At 39.3% G+C, this 27,014-nt stretch overlaps 1 protein-coding gene across 3 annotated transcripts in view; it reads left to right on the top strand.

Annotated features, from left to right (window-relative positions):
* The window catches only part of LOC120531329 (general transcription factor II-I-like), a 145,939-nt gene that overhangs the window by 85,310 nt on the left and 33,615 nt on the right, over positions 1–27,014 (top strand). For all 3 annotated transcript variants that reach the window (XM_039756626.1, XM_039756627.1, XM_039756628.1), the window contains 10 exons: positions 4,851–4,952; positions 7,182–7,247; positions 9,674–9,857; positions 10,502–10,560; positions 14,438–14,509; positions 14,875–15,058; positions 15,319–15,371; positions 15,776–15,847; positions 15,989–16,172; positions 16,298–16,356. In XM_039756626.1, the coding sequence (XP_039612560.1) occupies positions 4,851–4,952; positions 7,182–7,247; positions 9,674–9,857; positions 10,502–10,560; positions 14,438–14,509; positions 14,875–15,058; positions 15,319–15,371; positions 15,776–15,847; positions 15,989–16,172; positions 16,298–16,356 (1,035 nt within the window). The remainder of the gene's footprint in view (positions 1–4,850; positions 4,953–7,181; positions 7,248–9,673; positions 9,858–10,501; positions 10,561–14,437; positions 14,510–14,874; positions 15,059–15,318; positions 15,372–15,775; positions 15,848–15,988; positions 16,173–16,297; positions 16,357–27,014) is intronic.

Below are 27,014 nucleotides of genomic sequence, written 5' to 3'. Positions count from 1 at the left end.
TTGTGAGAAAGAACTGTTATATCTGTCTTGTCATGGAGCACAGTTTAAACTTTTGACTACATTTCATGTCTAGAGGGCTCTAATAATGTTAAAAAACGTATTTAGAAGGTCGTAAACAGGTTTTTCTATGCTCTAACTGTGAAAATATTAGATTTATAAATAAAGAATCCTATTTCGTACAAATTCATTTATCTGTCTGGAGCCGATTAACGGCGATAAACGAGGGTTTACTGTATAACTGTGCCGAGAATATTTATAAACAGTGTGGGAGAGTTTCTAAGGGCTTAAATATCTAAAAATAACCATACAAACATATGGTTTCTACTTTGTGGATTTTCACCTATCACGGAGGGTTCTGGAACGCAACCCCCGCGATCGAGGAGGGATTACTGTATAAAGTCATCCCTGAATATATAAAGTCAGAGTTAGAATATATAAAGTCCGCATTGGAATATATAAAATCATTTCTGAATATATAAAGTCCGCGTTGGAATATATAAAGTCATTCCTGAATATATAAAGTCAGCGTTGGAATATATAAAGTCATTCCTGAATATATAAAGTCAGCGTCGGAATATATAACCTCATTCCTAAATATATAAATTTTAAATCAGATTATATTGATATTGATTGAAACAACTCCGGCACATTTTTAGTAAATTCAGTGAGTCCCTAACACAATGTAATGAACTAAGTTAACAAAAATACCTTCAGAAAAATATTAAAAAAAAAACCCACTGTTCAGTTAATTCATTCAAAATGATGTATGTGCACAGCATTTTGAACACTTAAAATCTTAAAAATAACAGTTATAAGGACACTTGTTCATGTTAATTGCAGTCTCAATTGTTAAAAAATATTTTAAAAGGAGCATCCCACATGAAAATATAACGATCTCATTAACTGACAGTGCATACCAATTTATACATTTTATGTCCGTTTGAGGTTAAAATGGAAAAAAAAAAATAACAATTTCTCCCCAATGGGGAATCAAACTCAGGTCTTTGAGGCACAGCAAATCTACTGCCTTCTGAGTCAACAAATCTTACCACTAAGCCACGGAAGCTGTTGTATCATTCTTGAAACTTTTGTGAAAGTGTTTACTTGATGTTTGGACTTCATGCTTCACGCATTCTATAATTTATTCCTACATTTTGTAACATTTATTACTAAAATATGAAAAAGTTTCTGTTTTAACAATGTGTTTACACAGATTACTGTAGAAAAGGAACACACATGAAATGCGTGTGTTCCAAATAACGATGTATATTTCCACTCTAAAGCTCCACTTCACTCCCAGATGATCAAGGCATGAGCTGTGAGAAGTTCGTGCACGTTGTAAGTCGGTGGGGGGATGGAATAGCCGGCTGCTTTATCGGCACATTTACAGGACAAAGGACGCTGGTGGAAAGGTGTGATAGGATTTAAGGTGGGCCAGATCTATGAGTTTTTTTGTAGGCTCTGGTAATTCTAGTGTTAACAGAGCAGGATCACTACTTTTAATATAACAACTTGGTAGCCAAAATAAATTGTGTAGAACTACAAGGCTGAAAATTATTGCATACTCCGTAAATAACCAAGAGCAAAGACCAAGTAAACCAACTTTTTTTTAATTTAAACTTATTTAGTGCAATATTTAATATTTCTGGAAATACAGTAAACGCTGCGATATCCAGCTCCTCCAAAACCTGGCAGATGATAGACTCTGATTAAAAGGCAAAACATTCTGCCTCTACGTGATGTTACAGTATATGTGCTATTAATTTCATGTTTTCTGGAGATGCATGGGCCTGTTCCACAATTGTCTATAACCTTCAACTTTTGTATGTTAAGATGATAAAAACAGCAAACATTGTAGAAGTCTGGGACCATCAAAAATTTACATAATCCATAACTCCTCTATAATGTTTGGGACAAAGATGCATTTATCTTTGATTTATCCCTCTGCTTCACAATTTAAAATAACAAATCAAAAAAATTCAGATGTGATTAAAGTGCACATTGCAGACTCCAAAGGGTAGAAGTAAGCCCAGGTATCTTATGCCTGCACTAACAAACACACCTGAGTAATTCCAAACACCTGTGACACCAATTGTCCCAAACATTATGATGCCCCAAAATGTGGAGACCATGTAGCGAAACTTGTACTTTCTACATGGTGTGACCAAAATGTATGTGCTTAAATTCAGCAATGTGAACCTTAATCACATCTAAATTGTTTGATTTGTAGTTTTCAACTGTGGAGCAGAGGGTTAATCAAGTAAAATTGTGTCTTTGTTCCAAACATCATGGAGAGCACTATATATGCTATTGGGTTTTTTTTTGAAAATGTACTCCTGTTTATTATAAAACTTTGGCTTTTCTGTAATACTTGTGCAATACACTGTAAGAATTCCCATGAGTTGTGGCTCCAGGGCTATAAAATGCCTAATCAGTATATCTGATAACTGCAGAATTCCACCTCCTTTTGCTAGAACTAAATTGTACAATTTTAGCTTTGTTTTCTGTACTCTTCGTGTTTTGGACTACAAATCCTGAATAATGTTCTATTGTCGACCATCCAAATAACAACAAAAGGTACAGCAGGAAAGTTGGTGTTTGTTTGTTTGTGGGTACATCTTGCATGCATAAGTGATGAGCAAATCTATTTCTGCTGTAGCAGTTCATGTTTATCTTTTAATCATGTTTTGTCCATATTTAAATAATTACTACTTAAGAATTCAAGGGCACTGATATCTGAAATCTGGCAGAAAAATAAAACATTCTCTAGATTGTTCATTGTATTTATTTTGTTTGACATACAGTATATAACAAGGACAGTGGAATTCTTAATCATAATTTTACTCAGTAAAGCAAAAAGGGGAAATAACAGTGGCAAAATGTGTTTGTTTTGACACCTAAAACAATAATTTGTGCATCATACATTTCACAGCCACCCTATAACATAAATTACTCTATACATTAATGACTAAAATATGTTTTTCAGCATCATTCAATACTAATAAGAGTGTTATCATTAGATAAGGGTCAGGGGCAGAGTACAGGCTCACATGTTCCACACTTCTTCATTGGAGATTGTCTCACCATAGAAATCGGAACAGCCATTTTACCTCTGCAAATAAAGATCACTGAAAGATTCATAAGGGTCCATCATGAATTCCACAGTAAGTTTATGATAGCTAACCAGTGTGATGCTATTGACCACATCTCCAGGGGTAGGACTTAGGAGGACAGCAGATCAGCTGTAGTGGATATAGTTAATATGGAGGAGCAGTGTATGTCTGGGTTCACAGCAGTAAATCCTATCAGCTGTCTTCCTGAGGTTATGGAGGCCACAGGCAGTGACAGAATGTGTGAATCAAATATTACTTGATCCAGCCAGACATTTTCATGATAAGATGCAATATTCTCTTCTACTTTTGTTATCTTTTCTATTTTTCTGTGGTAAAGTTTTGTGGTACTGTGTTTTGATCAAAGAACTTTGTAGCCCCCTGTGATATTGGAAGGAATATGGATACTCAGTCTGTCAACAAGATCCACTGCATTGAATCCTTTAGGTGGAAGCATGAAATCAATAAGGAAATACTTAATCAGATTTATATTTTAATTTTTCTGTCCTCCCTGGCCATCTGACCATAGCACTGGACTTATTGTTATAACCATCGAGAGATTTAAATAATTATTCTTCTGTGTACTTATTTATTTCTGATGTATTATTTTTCTTTTTATGGGCAATTATTTCATGAAACTTCTCATAAAGCATGTGGAGCAACATGTTTTGTATGAAATTGTGTTAAAGAAATAAATTTTGCTCAGAAATTCTAAAGAAACAAATATCTTTTAACAATTTCAGATCACAATACATCGACTTGTTTTAGTTCCTGCTAAACATTATTTGATGGGCCAGGCTTGTTGAGGAAGCATGATCCATATTGTTCCCATTTGATCAAATCACCTCAACCCATTTTCCATCCATCCATTGTCCAACCCAATATATCCTAACTACAGGGTCATGGGGGTTCTGCTGGAGCCAATCCCAGCCATCAAAGGGCGCAAGGCTGGAAACAAACCCCGGGCAGGGTGCCAGCCCACCGCAGGGCGTGCACACACGCACACCAAGCACACACTTGGGAATTTTAATTCATTAAAGAGATTAAAACACAGTAATACACAATTCAGTTGAATATACAATACATTTATGTGAGAAATACAGCTGTACTACCATTGCATTATTTAAAAAAAAAATATCCTTCATACTTAGAGAAGAATTGCAACTTTCTTCCCCTACCCATATCAGAGAGTTATATAGCAATTTAATTATTGTTATTATTCATATATAGAAAAACATCGGCAGCAATCAAGCAAAGACCTAGCAGTGTAATGTATGGTGACATTTATGAACTCTAACTTTGCCTCAGTAAAAGGTTTTTTTTCCCCAGATTTATCATAGTATAGGACATCACTTTCTGACTGAGTAATGAGAGGTGTGATGGATTCTCTCGATTAATCAATAGTTGTCTTTTTGTGAGCAGTGTAGTATAGGATGCCAAAAAATATTTCCTCTTAGATAATGTAATCTCCTCTATTGTTACTTTAAATATTACAATTAAGAAGTTGAAATTTTACTTTCTAAATAAATAAAAATAAGACTACATTATCTTAGTCATTGAACCAGAGACTGCTGTTGTCATCAAGACTAGACATACTGTACATATAATAAAACAAAAATGCACAGTACTGAGGATGCTGTGCCATCTTGTGAATAAGCTACTCTGTTTATTTATTGTTTGTTTGCTTTATATCAACCCGAGAGCTGTTTTTTATCATTAAATGGTGTTATTCTTTAATAGAGGATGAGTACTCTCCACTAACTAAGAAAGCCAGACTTGACATAGAGCTCCCACCTGAGCCACCAACAAACAGCAAAAAGAAATCCAGAGTGTTTAGCTTTGGTAAGTAGTTGTCTATCTCCTTGTCTTAATATTTTCTTACGTGTTTTGAAATAACTCATTTAGATGTGCTGTTAATAAGTATGTGATAATTAAAGACTCTGCTCAGCTTTTGATATCAATTAAGTTCTTATTTTTTTTAGAACAAATGTGGAATCCAATAGAGATCAGTAAGTTGTAAATTCACAAATGGCAATGCAAAGATAAGTTTGAGTCAAGGTAAATTTCTGATTAGATAAGCATCTATATATATAATTCACTAAGGCAAGACAACCATGGAAAGCATGCCGGAAGGGGCATGGATTCACTGAGCCGCCGACTAGCAAGACACCTATGGTGCACACAGGAAGGAGCCACGCCCACCAACTCTTGGCACCTCCGAGCCACGTTGACTGTTCATAGAGGCATATTTCTCGCGGAGGTGAATCGCCATATGCAGTGTGTAAAACGGTTTGCGAGGGGTATCCAATGGGATCCTTAAAACAATCCTTTCCAACTGAGGTTAAAACACAATGAAGTAAGCAGTCTTTAAAAACTGATTTTCGGTTACGACGCACGACCGCATGCAGCATAGCAAACTGTTTTACTCCCTACATACAGCAATTCGCATCCGCAACAAACATGCGTCTTCTTCACTCACTGACAATTATATGTTGCTCTCTCCAGAGTTCCATCTTTTCATTCACTTTCTGTTGTATCCTCAAACCCTCCCTTTTTAGACAACTGTGTCTTTCCAAAAGTGTTCAACCATCAATAAATAATTATGTGGCGTTTGTTATGCTGCGGCTTCACTATTGTGTTGTATTTTGCTCTCTCCAGAGTTCCATCTTTTCATTCACTTACTGTTGTATTCTCACACCAACCTATTTTAGACAACCGTGTCTTTCCAGAAGTGTTTAGCATTCAATTAATAATTATGCATGAGATTGAGCGTGTGTCTACCTGGCGCAGAGAGGCGTGGGTAAACCGTTGAACCCCATTCGGGCTGCAAACCGTGGAATTCCCACTAAGTGTGACTCATACGCTCCCACTGGTTGCGTCCCTACCCTTTGTGCACACCCACCTCGCTACTACTGTGTCTTGGTGGATTATATGTAGAAAAGCAGCCAAAACCGCACAGAGCAATGAAACGATTACATGAGTCACAAGTGCATCTGGACTGTGTAAAGACGACAATGACTCCAGTGACGAGTTGGAGGTGGGCACATGAGCGGGCAGTGCATACTGAACGAGAAATCAGCAGACTAGCATGACGTAGGGAGCCGAGTGGACGTCCTTCCACTCTCCTGCCGTTCCACACGCGCCTGAGCGCAGTGCACTCGCATCCCTCCGTCTGGCAGGACAAGGCACGATGGCAGTCCGCCAGTTTTCAGTCACGGACGATTGTGTGTTGGTTCGTTCCATGTATTGTTACAATTTTGCTTTTCTTGCTGATTTATTACATTACCGAATTTTTCAAATGTTAATTTTCTCCCTGTGCTTAAAAAATCGACCTGATTATGCAGCGTATGGTACGCCGCGGGTTGGCTAGTAACTAACAAGGCTTAAAGTGTGCATTTGACACCTTGTAGGTGGTATTTTGTTTAGCTTAAAATTGAATGTGTTTTTCTTTCATGCATATTATTTTGGCCCTCACATAAGATTCAGTTTGTTCCTAATTTTTGACTGGCCCTTCCTCATTCACACTTGAGATTTTACTCATCTCTGCGTGTTGCATAAGTATCTGAAAAAGACAATCTAAACCTAACCTGTGTGTAAGAGCAAATTTTGTGAGCCGTACATTTCACAGAACTCCCCAGATAAAGTTTAATTTCTTTACTCTATTGATATTGTGAACATTCTGTAAATTAAATAGCATATGCCATATTTTGACTATCCTACCTTTATAGTGAAATATTATTTTTCATATGTTAGCCATTGGGCAATGACCACTTAAAAATGGGTATTGTTATTTTATTTCCCATCATGAGTATGTACAAAATAGTCCAAATGTGTGGTAGGCCCTGAGCTGCACAGCTGCTATTGTGACAGCCACCCCACTCACAGCCAGAATGTAGTTGTTTTTTTGTTTTTTTTTCCAGTTTATGTTTTAACTTTGAATACTTAGCCAGATAACTGTTTGCAGTATTGTATCAATTTAGATATATTGCAGCTTCTTAATAAATTGCCAGCTTGGATTTCAAATGAAAAATTATCATGTTAGAATGTTGTGATTTTTTTTTTTTCTTGAAGATAAATGGAACTCTAGAATTACTGATCTTAGAAAACAGGTGGAAGAGTTATTTGAAAAGAAATATGGTAAGTATTTTCTAGTGGCTGTTTTAATGTCTGTATACTGTTGTACCACGTTTTCTACACTATGGAAGTTTCAGCATTTATGGATGCAAGGCTTGATAAATGTCAAGCTGTTTTCTATATGTATGTATGTATGTATGTATGTATGTTTGTTAGTTATAGCGGATCCACAGCTCACATCATGAGGCCAGTTTTAAATAATTGCTGCGCTTGCAACTTAGCGAGGGGGTGTGGTGGTTGAGTGGCTGAAGCAGTTCCAGGGGGAATTCGTGGTGTGGGCGTTTCTCACCTAAGTGCACAGGTGAGAAACCGTCCACATCCGTAATTGTTCCCAGGAGCTGCTGATTGCTACAGCTGCCACATCCTCTTCATAAATAGAAGTGCGAGGTGGCTAAAGGAGGAAGAAAGAAGGAAGAAAAAAGGAAGAGAAAGAAAAGGGAGAGAGAGACGGAGGTTGCAGGAAGTAGTATGGAGAGAGAGAGAGAGGACCGGTGCTCGCAGGCAGGCAGCTGGACAGTGAGACCAAGCAGGGGTGTTTTGCCGACATTCTGTGGGGCAGAGGGAAGCTGTCGCTCCAGCTGAGCGAACAAGGAGCTGGTGGGACTGGTGAAGAAGGACGGCAGGCCATGTAAGGCCAGGAAGGCAGCGGGAGTCAGTACTTGGAACGTGGATTCCCCAGCGTGAGAGCCCTGGTCGTGGGGATTCCCAAGTCGCTGTTTGGTGGAACCTATCAGAGCCAGGGATCAGTGAGGCGAACCAACCAGTAGAAGTAGGCAGAGAAGGTCAGCTGCTGCAGAAGAGCGACTCTCCTGTTGCGGGGCCCAGATTGGAGAAGCAGGGGAGCCAACAGGTAAAAGACACTGGGCTTTGTGCTTACTACTTCCAGCATTGTTTTAACCTCGTCGTTTTAAAGGATTTTTTTTTTCCTATAGTGCTTTTAACCTCCACTTCAGCACTTGATTTATGGATTATTTATTTAATGACTTTTTGGAAGGCACTGCACTATTTATTTGAACATTTTTTTGTTTATTGATTTTTAATAAAAGCACTTGGCACTTTTTTTATACCATCCCCTTGCTCCATTTGTTGTGCCTCACTGCCGAGCTCATCGGTGACATTACCGACAGTGTTGGGTTCAAGGGCTCCCGGACAGACGATGGGAGCATGTAGCAAACCCGCATCATCACAGTATGCTTGTAATTATACTTCAGTATACCTTAGAAAAATCTGACAAAAAGATCAAAAAAACAATGAAGTAGAAAACTTTGTGAAAAACAATATTTTGGCCATGACTGTACAAACATCTTGCATGATTACCCAAAGAGTTTAAATCCTGATTAATTAGTCAATAAGACTTTCTTCCAGTCTGCAGCAGTCCACAGCCAGTATTTCAAGGCCCTGTTCCATCCTTTAAGGAATGACTTTCTTACTGCCACTCACCCTGTCAAACCTGCAGCACAAAGTCTCCTCTTCACAGTAGAAACAGACACTTATTTTTTCGACCACTGTTAAGCTGTGCTTGAAGCTTTTGTGCTGTGAGACGCCTACCATTCAAGCTGGTGACCCACAGAAACTTGTCTTATGATTGGGTTGTGACTTTGTGTCTGCCAGATCTCTTCCTGCCACAGTTTCTTCCAGTTTCCAATTGCCTTTGCATTGGCCAGGACACCGTACAAGCTGACACTTTGATATTTTTTTTTTGCAGTTTCTCTAAATGAAAGGCCTACACTTCTAAGGATAATAATTATCTGTTTCATTTCATTTGTTATTTGCTGTTTTCTTGCAATCACTTAAATTTACAACTTTCAGCAATATAATATTGTCCAAATACTAGCGAGTATATAGTAAGTGTGTTCCAACTGTGCTTTAAGACAGACAGAGGGTTTTTAAGTAATCTACAGAAGTTGGGACACCTGTTCAAATTATTTGCTTCAACTTGCAAGGCTTAATTTACTTAAATTGCTGCAGAACATCTGTAGGTTGTAACGTATTAATTGTTCCCTGAAGAAGGCCCATTTTTCAGATTCTGAAATTTCCTTTTTTCAGGTTTTGTTAACCTGAATTTTAAATGTAAACCTCTGGCTGTTTACTTCTTAACTTTTCACCATTTTAGATCCCTCATTGCATTTAACCTGATTACATTTGAAGAAAAATGGAAAAACTGAGGTGTTCTAAAACTTTTTACCAGTAGTATATACTGTATTTATATTACTTTTGTTAAATGTAAGATAACAAATCTTTCAAAATTGTTTTAGTAATTTGGTGGATGAGATTGCACCTGCACCCTTTTGATTTTGAGTCGAGTTCCACTGTTACAAGAGTAAATTCCCAGAATTTAAGGAGAGAATAGTGTTTCTTTAGAACATTTACCAGAATTTCACATGTTGAAGGAATTTTGTTTTTAATCATTAGTCTGTTTGTTTTTCTAGCTGAGGCTATTGAGGCAACAGGTCCGGTATCTATTCCGTATCCTCTCTTCCAGTACAATAGTGAAGACCTTTATGTTGAGGGACTACCACATGGAATTCCATTTAGAAGACCATCAACATATGGTATTCCACGCCTTGAAAGGATCCTGCAGTGTGAAAACAGAATCCGTTTTATCATTAAGAGGTGATCTGATTTTTTTTTTTATTTTTTTTTTTTTTTATTTAATTTTTAGAACATAAGATTGTGTTTAAGGATTTGGAGACAGGCTAATTCCCAGACCCTAACTGAAAGTCCTACCTATTGACTGCCTTTAGAATGAGGTACTTGATCCAGATGATATACCTGGAAGTTCCTTATGAGTCTCTCTGTAAATGATCTAGCAAGTAAGCGTCCAGAAGTCTCCCTGTCTCTTGTTATATTTATGACTGTGTTCTCCCCAAGTTTATCTGAAATATATTTCCTTTTCTGTTTGTTGCCTATTAGTTGGTCATCCTTTCATAAAGTTAATGCAAATAATAGATAAGAACTTAAAATGAGCTATTTTCACAGTTTATTTCCTTGAATATTTAGTTAAAATCTTAAAGTAGTATTTTAATTATTATCAGAGATGATAATATCAGTTACTCGGTTCATAAGTTAATAAATTGTTAAAGAAGTATTACAGACTTTACTGAAACATTGTTTAAAACTCAGCAAAACATTTTTGTCACCCAGCAATTCACACATTGCTTATCTAGCCTTAACCAAGCCTCATTGAAATTCTCATTGCAGTCAAATTGCAATATCACAAATAAACAATATACTAACTCACTCTTTTTCTTCTTTAGGAAGGAACTTCTAAAATCTATGAAAGATGAGCAAATTTCAAAGAAACCTTATTCTGGAGGTACACTTTTAAAAATTATAATTTTAAAATTTTAATGGGCAAACTAGAGTATCAGAGTGGTAGAAGGCAATGTAACCTGTAGACAATATAATAATCAGCAGCCTGTCTCTTATTTGTAAGCCTAATAATGTTCTTACCTGTTGCTGCATTGCAAAGAGCCTAAGGGGTAAAATTGTTGTTCACAAAAAGACTATACTTAGAGATTTCAGATTTCAGGACCATACTCACTCTTGCCATTTTTGATTAGATCAGTTATTAAATTATGCTTGCTGTTTTATATTAACTTTTTAGAAGTAGCATCTCTAACTTAAAGTGAAGACAACTGATGCAGAGCTGGCACCATAACAGCAGTTCAAAGTTGTGGCAGAATTGTACTGAACAAGGAACTCACTCAAGCAAGGTTATCATTTACAGGCCTAATTCACATTCTGATTATGAGATTCAATAGTAAAATAGCAAGCAGGCACTGCAACAAACCAAAAATGATTTTCCACCTGTTGAGTTTGCCTACAGAACTAATTTAAATTGTTTAAACCAAAATAAATGACACCCATTTAATCCATTGCTTAGTGCTGGGCGGTATGACCAAAATTCTATAACACAGTATTTTTCAAAATTATACAGGTTTTACAGTATTGGGCGGTATTTTTTTCCCCATGCATGAATGGATGTTAACCACATTTCCACTACAATTACTGGATAAGAATAACCTATTCTACTGTCATGAGAATTGTACATTGTACAAAAAAAATTTTTAATGCGCACACAAGTATTAAAATATCCAGAGGTGCTTGTCAAAAGTTGTATTGCACTGAACAGTGTCTTAGAAAAGGAATAAATAGTAAATATTTTTGTAAACCAACTACAGTTTCTGTTAATGTTAACAATCTCTGTCCACTGACATGTTAAAGTGACTTTTTAAACAACTTTATACCATCATTAAACTGCATAATATTTAAACTAATAAATAATAACAATAAAATAAATAATAGTGCAACTTCCAGTAATAATACTATTACTTCCAAGACTTCAAGCGCAGGTGCATTACACAGTATTAACCAAATAAAAATAAAATTAAAAAAAAATGCAACTTGGTGATGACATCTTTACCAACTGAACCATCATTAAGGCAAACTGCATTAATATGGACCTTGCTTCAAGCTAAGCTATATACATAAGTAATAAAACTGCAACTTGCATTTATAATGCTATTTGTGGTATAGCCCTACGGAATCGTATTAGGGCCATGATGAAGAAAGAAAAATACGGACAAAGTGAAGGAAAAAAATAACTATATGTTGAGATTAAAGTCGACATTTCCACTTTATGAATAAAGTAATGAATAAACCCAACATTTACACAATATTTAAGTTAAATCTGGGCGATACCCATTCATACATCCAGTTTTTTGGAACCTTGTCACATCTGCCGTAAAGTTCTCTACACTGAATGTACACCTGGGGAGCTCTTACTGCGAGGGAGCAGCACTACCGGCACACTACTGTGCATGTTTAATACCTGTTTTAATGCATTTCATCATGAAAAATTATCTTAGCATTTTACATTTTCAGAGTGCAGGAATATCATGAAATTAATGTATTCTTTGTGCTGTCTGCGCCTCCTCTTAGTGCAAAAGGAAGTCAGTTTAAGAAGCAGTAGCGATTAACACGGCTCCGGGAACACAACACAAAGCATTTAATGTGCTACATAACTTAAGATGGGGTTTGAGAAAATCTAGTAAATTAAATATTCATTTTAAGATGAAGTTTAGTTTACAATGTTTAACTTTAATAACAAATTGCGAGAATAAAGTCAACATGTCGAATTTAATCTCGACAAACGACGAGAATAAAGTAGAAATGTCGATTTTATTCTCGTCATAAGCATCGAGATTAAAGTCAACATGTCATCACACTATTACACAGTACCCAGGTACATTACACAGTATTGAAAAAAATACAACTTGGCTTGCAGTATTATCCAGTAGTATGGAAGCAGTATAGTATATAAACAGTATTCACACATATGAAAATAATAGTCCACATCCGACCTTTTAAATCCAAAGTATCTCCAGACAACAGACGTGACTCCTTTTTCCAGCAAAAGTTCTTCTGCGTCATCATGTTCAACTTTATCGTCTGCTACAGCTTCAGTTTCAGAATGTTCTCTCCCCATTTTCACCGTGCAATACCTCTACTAACGCATGTACTCTGTTGTATGCTTGTTAAGCGGTGTAGCAGTGAAAAAGGTCCCTCTTAAAGAGGTTCCCTGCTGCGCCACGTTCCGAATGTTGTTTAGGCAATTTAAACCGATGTTGCGGTATAAGAAAAATCCATATCATAACAAAAATAAAAAACGGTTTGCGGTATGAGCCGGTATACCGCCCAGCACTACCATTGCTAATATTATTTTTATTTTCCACTGTTTTCTGCATGATTTTTTCTGTTCCTGGTGTTATAATAGTATTAAAAAAATTGATTTATTATATTTACTGAAGAATGTATTGGGATTTTCATTATAACTTTTGAAGGAATATAACACAGATGTATGTGTCGAATATTTATGAATAAATATGCTTCTTAGACTTGCATTTCCTTTCACTGTTTACTTTTTAAACTGTGACATTAACTTTACTTTTTAATGCTAAACTTATGATAAGCATACAGTATATTTATGTGCAAATGTTACAGTCTGAGGTCATATTTTATAATATGCCTTGCTATTTGTACGTTTTGCTTCTTTGTACAATAGTTGTTTATAGGAATGCTCAACCCAAAAATATTTTATTATACTGTATGTTACTTGCCCCATTTAGTTGGTAGTGAGGGCCAAGAGAAATTTTTAATCTCATAGTTTCATGCAGAATGGCGATAACAAAATTTCTGTCATAATAAGGATCTTTGGTGACCAATGCTGGACAACAGCAAATGGTATAAAATGTTCAAGAAACAAAAATCTCCCATTACTAATGTTGCATGATCCAGATGTCAAATTGCCCAGTTGTATGCTCACAACATACCCAACAAATGTATTTTTTATTAAAATCTTGATAAATAAACCACCTTGCTTAAACAAACTTGCAAATGAAGATGGAACACACTTGGACACGTACTAGCATTTGAATTAAAGATCAGCCTACCATTGTCACATTTAAATTCATAGCAGTGAACCACAGAGGTGTACATCAGAGTTAGTGTCAGTCTGTGAAACTGTACTGTAATATTATTCTTTAGTTCCGTCAGTGAATGCTTTTTATGGTATTGCATGAAGCTCAATGTTAGCCAGTAACTAAGTGGTTAGTGGTATGGACTCCTAACCAATGAATGAGGCGGGTCTTTGATTCAAATGCTTGGGTGTAGTTGAACAAAAACAGAATGTGCTCATTTTTTGGTTTATTTAACAATATTTTAGTAAACATAAATGTATTTTGGAACATTGTGAGCATACTAATGGATAACTTGAAATGCGGATTATGCCAAACACATAACGTGAGAATTTTTTTCATGGACTTTTTGTTATTGTTTGCTGGTCACCACAGACAGATTATATCAGAAACTTTGTTATCTCTGTTCAGCATGAAAATATGTGATTACATTCACCTTTCTCTGTCTCCACTTTAAACTACATGGGGTAAGTAACATAAAAAATATTGTCTTTGTGTGGAGTATTCCTTTAGGCAGACCTATTTAGAAAGAATTAAGAAAATAACTAACTATGGAGGAATATTTTGGACAAAATTAAACAAATAAATGTGCAAATAAATACAAAATATTCTAAGTGAACACAATAGTGACTTTGATAATTCTGTTATAATCTGGTCACTTTTACATGTTTCACTTAACTTGATTAATATTTTTTATTTGGGTTTTCATTACAGTAAAAGAGGAATGGTATGTGAAAATCAACAGATTGAGAAAGTCAGTGGATGACCTTTTCTGCAAAAAGTATGGTAAGAATCAAAACACCACAGACAGTTCAACAGAAAGAGGGAACAGTATTTACAGTATATACAGTTTTGCTATATATCTAACTTGTGTTTGACCTTAGCTGCTACATTGTGCCTCTGATGGCCTGTTAGCAAACTGACCTGCTCCATTCCTTCACCTTGTATATCATGCCAATGCTGTTCAATTCTTTTTGACTAGAATGATGACTGCTCTGGTTAAGGAAAGCATGCTTAAGAAAATATAAATGTTTTCACTTTTGGTTCATGCTGGACCTGTTTCTTGATAGTGTTACACAATCTGCACAATACTGCAGATAACTTCTTTCATTGTTTATTATCAAAGTTAATGTTATCCTTTTTCCATGAAGGTGAAGCACTAGGCAAAACAGAGCCTCTTCCAGTGCCATACCTGAAATTCGAGGCCTATCCACAAGACCTCTTTGTAGAGGGACTTCCAGAAAATGTTCCATTCCGGAGTCCATCTTGGTACAGCATATCTCGCCTTGAAAGGATTTTGCAGTTTGGGGACCGAATTAAGTTTGTCGTCCTCAAGTAGGTGCTCTTTTAGCAGCCCTCAATTATTGATTAAAGAGAAAAATCTGTATTTTAGCAAAACTGGTCACTGAAATATTTCTAGCACTTGAATAGTTATGTGGTATTTGACTTCTTCCATGTCAAATTTATAGAATTGTATAATTTATGGAGTTCCTTTATATGCTATTGAGTTATAAAACAAGACTGAATTGATAAAGTCATCTAGTGGCATTGCTAAAAATATTTTTACAAACTAAATTTTTTTTTTTCCTCCATAGACCAGAACTGTTATCTCAAGAGCAAGCAGACATCATCCAGGTATCTTCTGATGGTGAGCAATTGTTGTATTACATTACAAATCACAGGTATATATTCTCTAATTATAAAACACTGAAGGCCGTTCAGATTTAAGTAGAGGTTACAATTACTCATCTATATTAGATCTGAGGAAATTGAATGTAGTTTCATTGTAGTTAAAATTGACCAACAGTAAAGGACTGACACTATTGAAAATTATTTTGCCAAAATTGAGACACACATATCTATTCAGTCTTCTTGTGATTGATTTTTAAAATCTGAAAGGAAACAGTTTTTCAGTTGCAGATTTATTCTTTAGCTGGAATACCTTCAGTGCAACTATTCTATACATGTGTTTTTATTTTACTTATATTCTTTCCTCAAACCCATTTTGTTTTATACTTAAATAATTTAAACTGGTATTCATATCTCAAATAGTGAAAGAAGACTGGAATGTAAGGATTTCAAAGTTAAGGAAACAAGTGGAAGAGATTTTTAACACCAAATATGGTAAACCTTCATTTAATTCATTTAAAACATTCATTGAAACATTCTAGATCAATTGTTAGTGCTCAATGTAACTTTGTAGCACTCATGTAATGAAACAACCAGTTTTTGTTTTGCATTTTTTTATTATGTATAATCTTCTAGCGGAATCCTTAGGCTTACCAGAGCCAGTCAAGGTGCCATATCCCATGTTTGAGTCCAATCCTGATTTTTTATATGTGGAGGGTTTGCCTGATGGTATTCCTTTTCGAAGTCCCACCTGGTTTGGAATCCCTAGACTTGAGAGAATTGTTAGAGGCAGCTCCAAGATCAAGTTTGTGGTGAAAAGGTACACATTTTCTCTTTTAAGCTTTTTTTTTTTCAATTATAGAAGCAGAGCTTGCAAAGGTAATACTATGTAGTGGCACTGTCTGCCTTATTAACTACTGTGCGTCTTACTGTTTTTTCCCACAGGCCTGAACTGGTGATTCCATATTTGCCTCCTGGTTTATCAGATAAAATCAGTGTAGAGAGTAAGTGGTTCCTTTGCAGAAGATCATTACTTAGTCTTTTTTTGTTTGTTTTCATGCAGTTGCTGTTGATATATTCTAAAGTAACGTTTCAAATGACTAATCAGGAGGTGTGCACCAGAGGTACTGGCTCCGGTTCATCTTATTTTGTTAAGTCTATATTTTTTATTCTTCTGAAATCTTAACTCTGGCTAAAGAAAAGGATGTTGAGGTCTGAAGTTGAGCAAAAATATCTGATGTACCTAAAGAATGTGTGTGTCACATTCAATATTGAGGATTTCACCACATTAAAGGTGTTTGGATAGCCATATTTTAGAGCAGAAATGCACTGATTTGAAAACCTTACTGGTATATAGCACTATTTATACATGCAATTTTTAAGTAACTTAAGAAGGCTCATATCCTTTTCACATTTAAACCAACACATCCCACAGATGCTCAATCAGATTGAGATCTGGGGAATTTGGAGGCCAAGTCAATGCTTCGAACTATTTTTTGTAGTGTGGCAGGCTGCATTATCCTGCTGAAAGAGGCCTCTGCTATCGGGAATACACTTGTCATGAACAGGGTGTACATAGTCTGCAACAATCCTTAGATAGTTTGTACGTGTCAAAGTAACATGGGTATGAATTCCAGAACCCAAGGTTTCCCAGCAGAATATTGCCCAAAGCATCACATTGCCTCCTTCAGCTTGGCTTCTTCCCATAGTGCACTCTGCTGCCCATTTAAACAATGCACATACACTCAGCTATCTGCATGATTTAACAAAAAATGTGATTCATCAGACCAGGCCACCTTCTTCAATTGCTCCATGTTCCAGTTCTGATACTCACTTGCCCGTTGCAGGCATTTTCAGAAGTGGATAGGGGTCAGCATGGGCATTCTAACTGGTCTGTGGCTATATAACCCCATACATAGCAAGCTCAAATGCACTGTGTATTCTGACACCTTTCTCTCATGTAAAGCAGTATGATTTTCAGCAATGTACAGTATGCTACAGTACCGGGTCCTTCCGGGGCGCCTCTGGAACCCGCCATTGCCAATAGCTTACCCGAGGGATGAGCCAGCAGATGAGGACATTAACACAGAGAAAAGGGTAGGTCCATAAAAGTGCAAAAGTGCTTTTATTAAAACAATCCCAAAACAAACAAGCTGTGTTCCAAAAACTGTGCAGTGTTCAAAATTGCTTAATAAATAAATCTTTTAAAACAGTGAAAATCTGTGAAGTTAAAATCCAGATTTAAAACACAGTCATCAGGGCAATGTTCCTTTCATCTTAGACGAGCCCAACACAATTCCCTCTTCATCTCCCCAGCTCACCCATTACTCGCTGGTGTAAACAGCAGCAGCCACGGTTTTCACCAATCTGACCTGCACCTTGGCAGCCTCGAGTGGTATCGGCCAGACCACTTGGGTTGGTTGTCCTCTTCTCATCTTTCTCATTCACTCTGGCAAGCCCAGGATCCCTGGAGAGGGCTCTTCCTTGATCTCTCCCATTCCTCTGTACAATCACTGGGGGATGATCCGCCCCTAGAGTGCCGATCTTTCACTTCGTCGTGGGGCCTATGACCACGCTGGCTGGCAGGCTCATCCTGCCTCTCCTTCTGATGTTGTTCTCACAACTGTCAATTCTGTTCTTTCTTTTCTGTTCTCTGATCAATCCCCTTTTCTCATGCCGGCTCTTCCTTATATGCATCCGTGGGCACAGTGTCTCAATCGCGCACCATAGGAAGTTGATGAAGCAATTGAGACAGACTGCAGCCTCACGTGCAGGTGTGTCTCACCCCAGTTACTCCACCAAACTCCCTCAGCTGCTTGAGCATGCACACCCACGGATATCAAGCCTGCCATTCAAGTATTTATTAAAATGGGCTAATTTCACAGCCGCAGACCCAATATTCCACACTGTTCTGTAGAAATGAACCAGATAAGCTAGCCTTCATTCCCCACCCACATCAGTGAGTCTTAGGCACCCATGACGCTCTCACAGGTTCACCGGTTGTCCTTCCTTGCTTTTGGTAGTTAGTAACTACAGCATACAAGGAACACCCCACAAGACCCACCGTTTTGGAGATACTCTAACCCAGTTTATTAGCCATCACAATTTGAACCTAGTCATAGTTGCTCAGTTTCTTACGCTGGCTCATTTTCCCAGCTTCAAACACATCACCTTCAAGAACTGACTGTTCCCTTACTGCCTAATATATCACACGCCTTGACATGTGTCATTGTAATGAGAAAATCAATGTTATTTAAGTTAGGTATGAGAGTGGTTTTAATGTTGTGGCTCATCAGTGTATACAATTTTTCAGTTTCATTGTTAGTTATTATGAAAAGTACTTTAGAATCTTTTCATAGGTGCAACAAATAGTGTTTGCCCACTTTTTTAAATTTTAAATTTGATTCACTAGCTAGTTTTTGCTTATAAGGCAGATTTTTTTCCCCTAGGTTTAGAAGTGATAAGACATACTGAGTAACTTAGAGTTGATTAAAATTCTTCTTGTTGAGTAAAATAGTTCCACACACAAAGCAAGTAATGTAGGAGAGATTTTTCATTGCAAAATGTTATTCCATCTAATGCCACTATAAATACTTTTACTGGATTGTTGTGATTAATTGTAGATGCAGTATTATCTGGCAAACTATTTTTTCTCCAAAATGGTGCCTGTATAAGGCATTTCCGAAACTTGTGACCTAGCAAGGCTTGGCACATTTTAGACAATTTGACTTGCCATAGGTAAGTGTGCAGTGTACAATTACACTTTGCTTGTGTTGAAGAAGAATGTTGCCTGAGATCACCTAAGGTTACTGACATCGATTGAGTCTTGAAATACTGCCTGTACATTTGTCATTATTAGCTAGGATAGTTTAATGTGTAGATCAGGGGTGGCCCACTCCGACCCTGGAGAGCTGCAGGTTTTTGTTTCAATCCAGTTACTTGATTATAAGCCAGTCCTCACCAATAACAGATCTTATTTAATTTCATGGCACGTTAGTGTCTTAAATCATAGATTTTTTTTCTTTGAAGCCTGAATTGGATGAGTAATTTTCAGTTCTGCACTTTCTCATCAGCTTCCTTCTGAGTAGTTAATTAAACCAAATAGTGAATGATAAATACACATAGGTGGAAATGGAGACAAGCTAAATGTAGAACTGCTGGTTTCTTTGCCATTTGCATCTTATTGCTAATAAGGAGCAGTTAAAACAATGAATACAGCTATTAAGACTAAAATAAGCAATTAAGGGTTCAAAATCTTTACAACTGATGCAACTAAAATGAAGCAAAAAAATGTCAAATGAGCAATAAGTGCTTCATCAGCAATTAATTATTTCTCATGAAGAAATTGGGTTGGAACAAAATCCTGAAGCCATTGCGGCCCTCTAGGACCAACGTTGGGCATTGGGGCGCCCCCTGGTGGTGACCACGGGCCCCTACAGGGTTGGGCTTCCAAGCCCTCTACCCGTGGCCCCCAAAGCAACCAGGGTGGCGGCCCCCATGTGATCCAGGGTGGGCGTAGACTCTCTTCCGGTCCTTCAGGGCGCCCCGGCCGGGTCGTCGCCCCTGGCATCCCTGACAGTGCCCCACAGCCAGCGAAGACCACTCGGGAGGAGCGGCACGTCCCGCGAGGGAGCTTACCACCGAAGTGGGTCCTACTCCTGGGAAGCCGGGGTCCGGCCCTGTTCTCCCAACAGGCATAGGGGCGGACACGCCACCTGGACACTACCACTTGGTGTCCTCCTGTGCCTCGCACAGGCTGCGCTCCCCCCTCTTTCTGACACCCTGGGGCCTACTCCTTTGGAACTCCCTCTGAGGTTTTCGTGCCCCTTTGGTTGGAGCCACTCGCCCCTTCGTAGCCTCCGCCACCCGTGACGGCACCCCCACGCCAGCGGAGAGTCCTCCCATCAGACGGCCCGTCGTATGAGGGCAGGTTCCCAACGAAGCGGGTCCTACTGCTCGTCCAGGGTCCGGTCCTGCAATAAACAGAAAGACGGGGGCAGAGACGCTGCCTGGACACCCTTCCCTGGCGTCCCCTTGTGCCACGCAAGAGCTCTTCGAAAGACGCGGCCGCCTTCATCTCCAGTACTCGCAACTCTGTCCAGAGGGCACGTAGCACCTGCGACAAACGCTGCTCCGCGGGCTGAAGGCACGCCTCCAGCTCCGACAGAGCAGCCGGCAAAAGCAGGATTTAACTGACACGGAGCTTACCTGTCCGTCAGCCCCAAACGCCGCCAACTTCCTGCGGGCCTCTTCCTCCGCCCAATCGGGTCTCCCTCCCAGCACATGATGGACATTCCTTCGTCCTGCCTCTCTCCAGTCATCGGCGGGCATGCAAGACACACCATCCAATCGCGTGCTTGTCATGGGGAGGGACTTCTGGCCCGCGGCCATTTTGGCTCCCCTCCTGTGGCGGCGACATGCTTGCTTGCAGCCTCGCTGTTTTTCGTGCTGCAGCGGCTCCTTTTCCACGACTCCTGTAGGCGCCGTCGAAGCCCCGCCAACCAGCATGCATCTGCCACTGACACGAATCCGGGCCGTCCCTGCCTGTAAGAAAGAACACATGCCCGACCCCCCAGGGCCGGCTGTCAATAGGCAGGGAACTCACCTCCCGGGTCACGTCTAACCGAGGAGACATCCTCAGCGTGGCCTCCCTAGACACGATGCCGTCCCGGGCGCCTTCAGCAATGGCGCGCCCGCAGGAGCATGCTGCAGCCCCGCTCCACATGCCGTCGATCCGCCTCAGGGGAAAACAGCTCTCCTGCGGACCCATGGCACTCCGTGGGGTACTTTTCCCCAGTGGGGCTGTGCACGCCGCTCCCGCGGCACGTAGGTGGGGTCCCCTGCTGTGCTGTGCCGTCCACAACAAGATTTTTCTTTACAGGTCTCTGCCTTGGAACAGGCGGAGCATCCTGCCGGCTATGCCAGATGTGGACGTGGCCCGGACACAGACAGGCGGACATGTTGTTGTTTTCACCCACAAACACGTTTATTTACAATAATCCTATTTACAAAGTCCAAAAGTGCACACAAACCCCCCAAAGTCCTGGCCACACAACACCTTTCTTCGGGCCGCCTCTACTCTCTCTTCTCCTGCCTTGTCCTGCCTCCACCCGACTCCAGCCTCGAATGAAGGGAGGCGGCCCCTTTTATCCGCACCCGGATGTGCTCCAGGTGCTCCCCGGCAATCTCCCGCTGACACGCCCCAGTGTGGCGGAAGTGCCGGCTGTTCTCCCGTAAGCTCTCCGGGTGTCCCTACTTCTCTTCCCCCCAGCACTTCCTGGTGTGGCGGAAGTGCTGAGATCCAGGGTTCCCAAGGCATTGGGGTGCCCCCTGGCAGTGACCACGGGCCCCTACACGGTTGGGCTTCCAAGCCCTCTACCCGTGGCCCCCAAAGCAACCAAGGTGGCGGCCCCCACATGATCCAGGGCGGGTGTAGACCCTCTTTTGGTCCTTCAGGGCGTCCCGGTCGGGTCGTTGCCACTGGCATCCCTGACAGTAGTAAAAACTAGTCACTAATTAAGAAAATGGTTAGAATGAAAACCTGTAGCCAATGTGGTTCTCCAGGATCAGAGTTGTCCACCCCGCCATAGATACTGATGGAGTATCCGAGAATTTGGATGTTTGTTTTTTTTTCTAGGTATCTAATTTGTAGTGTGTTTTTGGGAGATTTAACATGAAATTTAGTTGTTTAAAGAATGTCCAGATATTAACTAAATATGGTCTCTGAAGGTCCAAATTAGTATTGCCTTTCATGAGATAAATACTATTTAGATTAAGGAAGGCTGGAATATATGTTAATTACGGTCAGAACACCATAAAGAATCTCCTACATTGGTACCACATTTTGAGCAAATGTGCATCACAAGACTGATAGGTTAGTCTTAAGCAGTGACTGGAGCAGAGAACAAAGAATAAAGTGAGGTGTTTGAGCAAGATTTTCATTTCCATGTTGTGTGGTTTTGTTAACTTCTACTCCCTTATGTAATTTATGTATATCATATCAACAGCCTAATAATAACATAGACAGAAAGTTAGTTAGTGCCATGTTCTCCTCCCTGCATTTTAAATCTTTGCCAAGTCAATTCATTTTTGCTTTTAAAATGAATGAAATTACAGTTGTATCTACTTTTAAAAAGAATGTGTTAATATATTAGGATCCTTTTAAAAAGATAAAAAAGCTTAGCAAACATATTCTTTTCAATATTAGTAAGGTAAAGAGATCATCATTTGTTAACATCTTGTTTCATATTTGTCATACCACATGCACTTCAGAACAGGTAATATACCTGAAGCTAAGTATATTCAGGCCTGGCCAATACTTGGATGGGAGTCCAACTAGGAGAAGGTTGGGTTGATGCTGGAAGAAGTGTCAGCAAGGCCAGCAGGGGGCATTTACCCTGTACTATGAGTGTGGATCCTAATGATCCCTGGGCATCCTTTGCAAAGAGTAGGGTCTATTCCAATGTTGTGGCTAAATTGCTCACCATGCCCCTGTCATTCTGGCCCTCTAATCATCCCCTCTCTAACTGGCTAACTATCTCTCACCCCTTAACCACCTAATAGCTAATGTGTGGTGAGTGTACTGGCACAATCCAGGTGGAGGCTGCACATTAGTGGTGGTTGTAGTGACACCTCACTCTCAATGCAAGTTCTTTGAGCAGTGAGAAAAGCACTATATATATGTGTAAATAATTACTATTATTATCATATTAAATTTGAATAGAAGTTTTCTTATCACTGTGCCTTCTTTGTATTTGAACCGCTCTGTGAAAAGAGCAATATATTTAAACTAACTTACTGTACAAGATAAATTAAAGCTAAAGTACACTCTTACTTTATTTTTTTATCTTTAGATCCTATGGAATTCATCCAAGAGACTGGTATTACTAAACTTTAAATCACTAAGGCCAGCTGTTGTTCACTTATTAAATTGCACCACCTCATTGCCATTTAATTGTGAAACCATCTTTATCTTTACCAGTTACTGTATGTTTCAATATGTATTAAATAAAATAAAATCCAGGTGGTTTGGTGTGTGGTGGGTGTAGCAACGTGCTAACAGTGCATGCTCCCAACTTCTCTCTCTCTCTATAGATAATGGAAGCACTTGTTTTAAGAAGAGCAACTGCATAATAATCCATTCATTCCCTCAATCATTCATTTATTTTTTGAACCTATTAAACTGTCTAGAGAATGGCAGTGTCGCAGCAACATTTGGCACTGTGCAATATCAAGCTCTGGACAGGACGCCAGTCCATCGTAGTACAGTTGTCCTTTATTCATCCATGTATTTTCAGATAGTGATATATATATATATATATATATATAATATATATATATATATATATATATATATATATATATATAAACTGGTCATAAAAATTAAAGGAACACTTTGAAAACACATCAGATCTCAATGGGAAAAAGAAATCCTCCTGGATATCTATACTGATATAGACTGGGTAATGTGTTAGGAACGAAAGGATGCCACATCGTTTGATGGAAATGAAAATGATCAACCTACAGAATTCAAAGATGCCCCAAAAATCTGAGTGAAAAAATTGTGGCAGGCTAGTCCATTTTGCCAAAATTTAATTGCAGTAACTCAAAATTGTACGCGGCACTTTGTATGGCCCCTGTGTTCTTGTATACATGCCTGACAACATCGGTGCATGCTTCTAATGAGATGACAGATGGTGTTGTGGGGGATCTCCTCCCAGATCTGGACTAGGGCATCACTGAGCTCCTGGACAGTCTGAGGTGCAACCTGGTGGCATTGGATGGACCAAAACATAATGTCCCAGAGGTGTTCTATTGGATTTAGGTCAGGAAAGTGTGGTGGCCAGTCAATGGTATCAATTCCTTCATCCTGCAGGAACTGCCTGCATACTCTCACCACATGAGGCCAGGAATTGCCGTGCACCAGGAGCCACTGTACCAGCATAGGGTCTGACAATGGGTCCAAGGATTTCATCCTGATACCTAATGGCAGCCAAGGTGCCTTTGTCAAGCCTGTAGTGGTCTGTGTGACCCTCCATGGATATGCCTCCCCAGACAATCATTAACCCACCACCAAACTGAATGATGTTACAGGCAGCATAATGTTCTCCATGGCTTCTCCAGACCCTTTCACTTCTGTCACGTGCTCAGGGTGAACCTGCTCTCATCTGTAAAAAGCACAGGGCACCAGTGGTGCATCTGCCAATTCTGGTATTCTATGGCGAATGCCAATCGAGCTGCATGCTACTGGGCAGTGAGCTCAGGGCCCATTAGAGGACATGGGACCCTTGGGTCACCCTCATGAAGTCTTTCTGGTTGTTTGGTCAGAGACATTCACACCAGTGGCCTGCTGGAGGTCATTTTGTAGGGCTCTGGCAGTGCTCATCCTGTTCCTCCTTGCCCAAAGGAGCAGATACTGGTCCAGCTGATGGGTTGTGGACCTTCTATGGCCCTCTCCAGCTCTCCTAGAGTAACTGCTTGTCTCCTAGAGTCTCCTCCATGCCCTTGAGACTGCAGGGAGACACAGCAAACCTTCTGGCAATGACACGTATTGATGTGCCATCCTGGAGAAGTTGGACTACCTGTGCAACCTCTGTAGGGTCCAGGTATCGCCTCATGCTACCAGTAGTGACACTGACTGTAGCCAAATGCAAAACTAGTGAAGAAACAGTCAGAAAAGATGAGGAGGGAAAAATGTCAGTGGCCTCCACCTGTTAAACCATTCATGTTTTGGGAATCATCTCATTGTTGCCCCTCTAGTGTATCTGTTGTTAATTTCATTAACACCACGGCAGTTGAAACTGATTAACAACCCCCTCTGCTACTTGACTGACTAGATTAATATCCCTTAAGTTTCATTGACTTTATGCTATACTCTGATTAAAAAGTGTTCCTTTAATTCTTTTGAGCAGTGTATATATATATATATATATATATATATATATATATATATATATACTGTGTGTGTGTGTGTGTGTATATATATATATATATATATATATATGTATATACACATATATATGTATATATATATATATATATATATATGTATATATACGTATATATGTATATATGTATATATGTGTATATATATATATATATATATATATATATATACACACACACACAGTGCATCCGGAAAGTATTCACAGCACATCACTTTTTCCATATTTTGTTATGTTACAGCCTTATTCCAAAATGGATTAAATTCTTTTTTTTTCCTCAGAATTCTACACACAACACCCCATAATGACAACGTGAAAAATGTTTACTTGAAGTTTTTGCAAATTTATTAAAAATAAAAAAAACTGAGAAATCACATGCACATAAGTATTCACAGCCTTTGCTCAATACTTTGTCGATGCACCTTTGGCAGCAATTACAGCCTCAAGTCTTTTTGAATATGATGCCACAAGCTTGGCACACCTATCCTTGGCCAGTTTCGCCCATTCCTCTTTGCAGCACATCTCAAGCTCCATCAGGTTGCACAGCAATTGTAAGATCTCTCCAGAGATGTTCAATTGGATTCAAGTCTGGGCTCTGGCTGGGCCACTCAAGGACATTCACAGAGTTGTCCTGAAGCCACTCCTTTGATATCTTGGCTGTCTGCTTAGGGTCATTGTCCTTCTGAAAGATGAACTGTCTCCCCAGTCTGAGGTCAAGAGCACTCTGGAGCATGTTTTCATCTAGGATGTCTCTGTACATTGCTGCAGTCATCTTTCCCTTTATCCTGGCTAGTCTCCCAGTTCTGCCGCTAAAAAAACATCCTCACAGCATGATGCTGCCACCACCATGCTTCACTGTGGGGATGGTATTGGCCTGGTGATGAGCGGTGCCTGGTTTCCTCCAAACGTGATGCCTGGCATTCACACCAAAGAAATTCTCTTTGTCTCATCAGACCAGAGAATTTTGTTTCTCATGGTCTGAGAGTCCTTCAGGTGCCTTTTGGCAAACTCCAGACGGGCTGCCATGTGCCTTTTACTAAGGAGTGGCTTCCGTCTGGCCACTCTACCATACAGGCCTGATTGGTGGATTGCTGCAGAGATGGTTGTCCTTCTGGAAGATTCTCCTGTCTCTACAGAGGACCTCTAAAAGAGTGACCATCGGGTTCTTGGTCACCTCCCTGTCTAAGGCCGTTCTCCCCCGATCGCTCAGTTTAGGTGGCCGGCCAGCTCTAGGAAAATCTCAAGTATTAACTTTTTTCACGTTGTCATAATGGGGTGTTGTATGTAGAATTCTGAGGGAAAAAAAAGAATTTAATCCATTTTGGAATAAGGCTGTAATATAACAAAATGTGGAAAAAGTGATGCGCTGTGAATACTTTCCGGATGCACTGTCTGTGTGTATATGTATATATATATATATATATATATATATATATATATATATATATATATATATGAGAGAGATATTTCGTTTCCGGGCATGGAGTACCAAGGACCGCACTATTACCATCTGGTGCAAGTCAGTAGCCAAGCATGGACCAGATGCGCAAGATTCATTCACGCACAGCCACACTCTCAAAAGAAGTGTTAGTTTAGTATCACACACTGATATTTGAGTTGAGAGAGAAAAAAAATTTTTTCAAATGTGTTTTCTTTTGAAGATGATACAAAACTAGAATTTAATTCTGTTTTCTACCAGTGACGTGAAACTGTAACAC

The sequence above is a fragment of the Polypterus senegalus genome, chromosome 6 (genome assembly GCF_016835505.1).
Source record: "Polypterus senegalus isolate Bchr_013 chromosome 6, ASM1683550v1, whole genome shotgun sequence".
Lineage (NCBI taxonomy): Eukaryota > Metazoa > Chordata > Cladistia > Polypteriformes > Polypteridae > Polypterus > Polypterus senegalus.
The sequence above is the reverse complement of the archived record's forward strand: the minus strand, read 5'-3'. Positions and strand labels throughout refer to the sequence as shown.